Below are 6,732 nucleotides of genomic sequence, written 5' to 3'. Positions count from 1 at the left end.
TGCACAGAGGATATAATAATGAATCCAAGTTACCAATACAAGATTTTAACACCCTGCAATACAAGGTTATGCACAGTATTGGTCACTCACCAAGGTAAGGGGTCCCTCAGCCTCGAGGAGTAACCTCGAGAGATGTCCCAACTCAAGGGGACACCACTGCCACGCAACCAGCTGCTAAGCAGGGAGAGCTCAAAACAAGCGCACCCTCGTCTGTCGTATTTATGGAATAAAGCCGTTGGCTCACAGTCAAATTACATGTGATGGAAAAGGAGGCTCCTTGTACCCACAACCTCCTTTGTTCCTGGACCAAATTAGTCCTGGAAGAAGCACCTGCTATTCATGTGTTAATCGCATGATCGGTGTTCCGGTTTCCAAGCTCATGCACATCAAAGCTCACCATGTCACCCTGTTCCTGTGTGGGTTTTCAAAGAACAGGCTGGGACTAGAGAAGTTCATGGCCCGGTCACAGTCTAGACCTTTACTTCCTTCAGAGCCTGAACCAAAATACCATGGGTTTGGTCCAGCAGTCGAGGGTATTCCTCACAATGAGCACCCACCAGCTGAAGCATGCACAGGAAAGGGAGTGCAGCAGCATCCACACACACCACCAATCACCCTTTTACTCATCATTATAAAGAATGCTGAAATACAGCTCACCCCAAGGTGAAACAGTGTCCTACCATCCAACCTCCAGCCTTTCTCCACTCTATCTCTTGCCAAGGGCAAGTGGCTCCCGGCTGTACCTTGCTAGGGTCCCGGCTGGTCTCTCGTTGCGCACCAGGACTGTTTGCTGGCCATCTGTAACACATTTTCTGCAGAAATTCATGTGCACAGCCACCCCGAGAGTCCCACAGCCTGCACATGCCCCAGGCTGACAGCTGGACTGGGGAGCAAAGCGCTGGGCTGGGAATTACTGGGAATTCCCTCTGCACACAGAGCAAGCTGTGGCTCAGACCTGGGGGATGCTGAGAACTCATAGTCTGGAGAGTGATCCCAGAACAAAGCTCTGCAGTGAGGAGGAAACTTCCAGACACCAGTTTGTGACATACGCTGATACGGCATCTTTCCTGCAGAAAGAGCCTTTGGCTCTCGCGGGGCTAACCTAAAGTTCACACCACCATGGCCCGTTATTTATTCAGCTCTGCCTGTTCAGTCTGCATTATCTCCAACACTTGATAATGAGATAATTTCTAGGTTTGCTTTAGCTCTGGGCTTCAGACAGAAGCTTCTCCATTCTGCACCCATAAACCTACAAGTCAAAGTATGTCAGCAAAAGACTGCAACACTCACAAGCTGAAATACTACGCATCCTTCCCTGTGTGCAAACTGGCTTTGTTCTCAACCACATTCATATCTCGGACCAAAGAGATCATAAAACAACAGTCACATATTTCCAGTCTTGCTTATTGTTATGATTGACTTCAATGACTTCATTGGGGGGGGGGGGCTATCTCCATCATTTTTACCAACTTGTTTTTAAACAGTTCTTCAAGGAACACAAGGAAAAACCAACAAAATCAGAATTAAAATAAACTTTAGGCCAGCTTCTGTACTCCATAAATATTTAAAGGGTGAGTGTCACGAGGATGGAGCCAGGCTCTTCTCGGTGACAAACAATGATAGGACAAGGGGTAATGGACACAAGCTGGAACACAGGAGGTTCCACTGAAATTTGAGAAGAAACTTCTTCTCAGTGAGGGTGACAGAGCCCTGGCCCAGGCTGCCCAGAGAGGTTGTGGAGTCTCCTTCTCTGCAGACATTCAAAACCCGCCTGGACGCCTTCCTGTGTAACCTCATCTGGGTGTTCCTGCTCCGGCAGGGGGATTGGACTGGATGAGCTTTGGAGGTCCCTTCCAATCCCTAACGTTCTGGGATTCTGTGATTCTGTGATAAATAGTTCCTTGACTGACTGCAGAGGAACAGTGAGATCTTAGATCAAGACCAGTAAAACTGAGCTCAGTGCTTAACTCCCTCCTTGAGCATCTCTGTGAGAAAACTGGAACTAATTAATTCAGGGAAAAGCAGAACCAAATGCCAAGGCCCAGACACCAAGGACCACTGCAATGGGCTCCCCTTAATCACTGCAAAATGATAACGTATTAGTGTGACTGGGAATTTCAGAAGCACGTGATACCAAACTCCGCTCCCGTCGCTCCCGTGGATTTGTTCTGTTCGGGTAAGACTCAATTACTCAGCACTAACTGCCTGAAAAGGACAAAGCCACTCAAAGCCATAGAATTACATTAAAGTGAACAGGACCGTATAGTGGGGCAAATGCACATCTTGCACAAATCTAAACACAAAACAGGAAAAAAAACCAACCAAACAGAACCCAACTCCCTCCACTCTGTTGAATTTGGCCCCATATTCTTAGCAGGGAATGTGCAAAATGCAAACTACACAGAGAAAGGGTAACACTGGCCTGCCACACGAAGGAGCATTTTTAGGAAAAGGGTGAAAATGGATTAAAAGTGTGGTGTGCAAAGTTATCTGGCTTCTGTCCTCCAGATAAATCATTGCCTTCTTTATGCCCACAGGAACAGCAGCACGGTTGGCTCCTGTGGACTAGAAGAAATTTATATTAACTTGCACTACGCAAAGAAAAATCACGCAGTAAGTGCTGCACTTTGATAATCAAAATGGCACCAAATCCCTCAAAGAAAATACAAATTCCAGAGACACGTACGTTCATTTATCAATAAAAAGTAGCACTGATAAATAAATTAATTTCTATAAAAAAGAAAAGAAGATATTGACACATATTCTGTGGTAGAAGAAAAGTCACCTTCTCAGCCCACATGCGCTTGTTTTATTTACATATCCACAAATACCATGAAACACCATCCCAGCCCCCCCACTAGCAGCATGGTCACATGAATTCCGTAGATGAGCAGTTCATTCATGAGGCTGAAGTCTACTCGCCTTCGCCCCAGTAAGAGGAGGATGATGGAGAGTTTGTACTGGAAACGCAGAAAGATCCGGATGCCGAGGTACTGAAGGCAAAACAAGATGGAGAGTGCCACCCAGAGGATGGAGGTAAAGAGGCTGCAGCTGAAGTACAGCAGGAAACGGATGAATCCGTACATCCATCGGGATTTGAGATAGATGTCGAAGTTGTTGTACTTGGTACGCACCAAGTGAGTGGTCCTCACCGGGCCACAGGCCGAATGCAGGCAGGTCGTGTGGGGGCCGTGGAACGAACGGACCCGGCGGGGAATGGGGATTACAGGCATCAGGCACCCCACCGGTCACAGAGTCCCAGGGCAGGATTTACAGGGCACATATCAAATATTATCCATTGACATGGAAAAGATCCAGCAGCCTGGGAACGCTAACTCTTTGCTGAATTTCCAGGAAGGAAGAGACCTGCAGGAAGGCAGAGAAGGAAAACACATTTAAGCAGCCCCAGCAGGAGGAGAGGCAGCGCAGCAGACACCCGCCAGCAACTGCTTTGCAAAGCTCAGTTCTTCACTTAAAACAACTTTGCTTTGCTTCTTTGCTTATTGTTTACCAGACAGACATACAGGAACTCAATTGTGTTTCCATCATCACCACATCAGATTCTAAACAGCCCCCAGTAGCACATGTCAGCACTAGTCCGAATTTGTTGTAAGCTTTATAAGCTGGAAGTTAATGCAGAAAAGGTAAGAACTTTGTTCTGGAATTATCCTGGCTAATTCACAGATTCTCCTTAATCAGACAGCCATCCTGCAGCAGTCCATCCATGCGAGTAATAATATTAACGTATGTGCTTGCATCGGATTGTATTTCTTTCAAAGAAATGAAGGAGTTCTCCAAGCCCTTCAAGTGAATTTACAGCCCAGACACAGCAGTGATTCCAGGTTTCTGCCCATTTCAAAATTTGGCAAAGTGTCACCAAATAAACAAACTGAAAATAACGGAAGGTCTTGCAAGAACAATGAGGCAATCGTGTTTTTCACACCCTACAGGATGGGCCTCCCCTTGCTCAGCCAAGCCTTGCGGTCTCACTGTCATTGCACCCGAAGGCCAGGCAGACTTTCAAAGCCATCTCCTAGTTTATTTCTCCCTCTGGGACTCGCAGAGATAAGTGAAATATCTTGATCTTCTTGAGTGTTTAGGATTTATAATCTTAACATCCTTCCACACACCCATTGTTGTTATGTGAGTGATGAGCAGCAGCCTGTTCACTGCTCTCTGCTTCACCCCAAGCTTTCCATGTGCCAAATTCCGGGAATTATGAAATGACAATGCACTCATCAGATAATGTCAGAAAACAACAGAGACTTCCCCAGCCTCCTTGCACTTGCAGACATTCAGATCAGGGCAGATCTTTGTTGAACGAGAAATACTATTACTCTTAAAATTAAAACTAAAGTAACTTAAAAGTTACTCTAAGAATTTTTTTTTTTACTTTGTTACTAACAAAAGTAATTGCAGAGTAAATAAGAAGGCTGCAGGAAATTGTATTTCGATATAAAAAACATTCTCTGACGCAACGTGCATCACCGGTAAGTCTCTGCACTGCTTCCTGCTGCAAATTACATGGAAATGGGAATTGCAGTCCTGAACCCTTCTGCTTGGCCCCAGGTTCTAATTCCTTTTTGTCACTACAGGAATTTGCAGGCAATATATTCACTGTGCGTTAACTTACGATTAAGAAATATAGGAGATAGAGGTCTGCTCTCAATTATCAAACACACCCTGACAATTTCAGGTGCCTCTCTGCCATAATTTCCTGTCTATAGAAAGAAAATCCTAAGCAGCTCAGAAGCACGTTACAAGAATGTATTTTGCAAGCCACGTGAAGTGGTCATACACTAAACCAACAAGCCACCAGACATGCTTCCCTCGTGCTGCCTATTTGCTGCTCAGTGTTTGTTGTCAGAGATATTTTTGGAGGACTAAATTAGGATAGGTTAAAACTCACATACTCTGGATTCAGATCATTCCACATCTGATGACGCAGCCTCTCCTTACAACCTCTTTCACCAGGACACAAAAGGCAGCTTAGCATTTTCCAACAGACTCTTACACAGCTCCTTAATCCGAGTCCCAGAGCAGCCACAGGGAGCTCGGCAAGACCCTGCCCGAGTGATAGAGCACAAACCCCACCAGAACACACTGCAGTCTGTGGGGGCAAACTCAACACAGCGGCTTCATATCTGAGCCATGTTTTCAAAAGAAGAGTTTTGATTCTTCAAAACCTTCACCAAGCGAATCTAAGAGACTCACTCAGACGGCTCAGCTGCAGAAACTTACTCAGCTTGTTCCTGTCTACTGTGCCCACCACAAACACGTGGCCTTTGGGAGCTTCATGCTCTTTAAACTCAAACATCAACACGGAAACAGCCATGAGCAGAGGGACATGATGAGAATAAAATGAGCTTTCTGAAACATTACATTTTTAATGGTGCTGCCGTCCACTCAGCAGAAGGTTGGTAATCCACTGCCGCTTCTGGATGCCACTTAATTCTTGTAACAAAAGAACGGAGCTCTCCTGTGACACCTGGCCTTCTAGGAAGAGTGAAAGAAACTGCTAAGGTGCTTCATAGACTCACAACACTCTACACAGGTGTTGATCTAAAAGATAAAATGAGAGAGTAAGTTTCAATTTGTTCATTTTGTGCATTAAAGAGCTCGTAATTACAAGGCCCTTCCCCACGCATGAATTTTTAGTGCTAAAGAGATTCTATAAAAAATAATATAGCAAATAATATATGTATTACAGCTTACTGGTACATGCTGGAAAGAATCAGCTGGCTTGTATTCAATGCCATACACACAGGGAAGATAAAATCAGAGATAAAGAACTCTCATCAGTCACCTCCTACCCCAGAGCCATCACCGTTCACCCAGGGCATATGAAACGTGATGCAGAGAGCATGCACAGACAGCATTTTCCAAATGGAATATGGCAGAGCAGGCCATGAAGGCAAATGATGCCAAGACGCAGATTTGGACACCCGTTCCTCAAGATAATTTTTGGGGTCTTTCTGCTTTAAGGCATATTGGTGTGAGGCTGGAAAGCCGAATCAGACCTGCTGAGCATCACCCGACAGCTCAAAGAATTTCAACTTTAAGGCCCAGGCAACGCAATGTCAGCCATGCTGCCGTTACCCCAGGCATTACATTAACAGTGGCTTCATCAGGAAGGTGAAAATCTGAATAACTGTTCACTTTGATGAGTTTTCACTTCCTCTCCTTCAAAAATGATGGCAAAGCTACAGAAGTACAGTGCTATTTCTCTTAATCCATCACACGTTCCAGGCAAGGTCTGCTGTTGCTCAGGGTACTCATAATTGGTGGCAGAAGGACCAGTGTGCTCCAGAAGGAGCCAAACAAGGTTAGGGACAATGACAAATAAAGGTTAGTACTAAGAAACGAAAGCAAGGAGCACAGGAAGGAGAGGAAATTCGAACTCCTCCTACATCCTACCAGATCCTAAATTAAACCACATCGACCTGGGAAGGGAACTGAAGGCAGGAAGCCCAGCCAGGGCTTCCCCGTGGCTGCAAGGTCCAAAGCCCGGCCCAGACAACACGGAGCCCCACCGCCTGCCCTGCACGGCTCCGGGGCACGGCAACGACTCACCGCAGGGAAACCGGAGCTCCGCGGGAAGCAGAAGGCGGGCGCAGGCTCACCCAGGGCTGGCCCGCACCTGTAGGCCGCGGCCCCCTGCGGACGGGGACCGGCCTCTGCCCGCACCCACCGCGCCCCTCGCTGCGGACCACAGCACAGAAGAGGCCTGGG

General features: G+C 46.5%; 1 protein-coding gene across 1 annotated transcript; it reads right to left on the bottom strand.

The window, feature by feature from the left end:
- Positions 1-2,709: 2,709 nt before the first annotated feature.
- Positions 2,710-5,550, bottom strand: LOC104545176 (chromosome unknown open reading frame, human C9orf69). Its single transcript, XM_010190239.1, has 2 exons — positions 5,383-5,550; positions 2,710-3,366 (listed from the first exon to the last, which is right to left on the bottom strand). The coding sequence occupies exon 2, from the start codon at positions 3,231-3,233 to the stop codon at positions 2,814-2,816; it is 420 nt and encodes a 139-aa protein (XP_010188541.1). The 5' UTR covers positions 3,234-3,366; positions 5,383-5,550; the 3' UTR covers positions 2,710-2,813.
- Between the last annotated feature and the right edge of the window lie 1,182 nt (positions 5,551-6,732).

This window comes from Mesitornis unicolor, unplaced genomic scaffold (assembly GCF_000695765.1).
Source record: "Mesitornis unicolor isolate BGI_N332 unplaced genomic scaffold, ASM69576v1 scaffold40108, whole genome shotgun sequence".
Lineage (NCBI taxonomy): Eukaryota > Metazoa > Chordata > Aves > Mesitornithiformes > Mesitornithidae > Mesitornis > Mesitornis unicolor.
This window is presented reverse-complemented; position numbering and strand designations above follow the sequence as displayed.

Excerpts from the sequence above, each read along its gene's own strand:
- LOC104545176 (XM_010190239.1), bottom strand. The coding sequence starts at position 3,233 with ATGCCTGTAATCCCCATTCCCCGCCGGGTCCGTTCGTTCCACGGCCCC.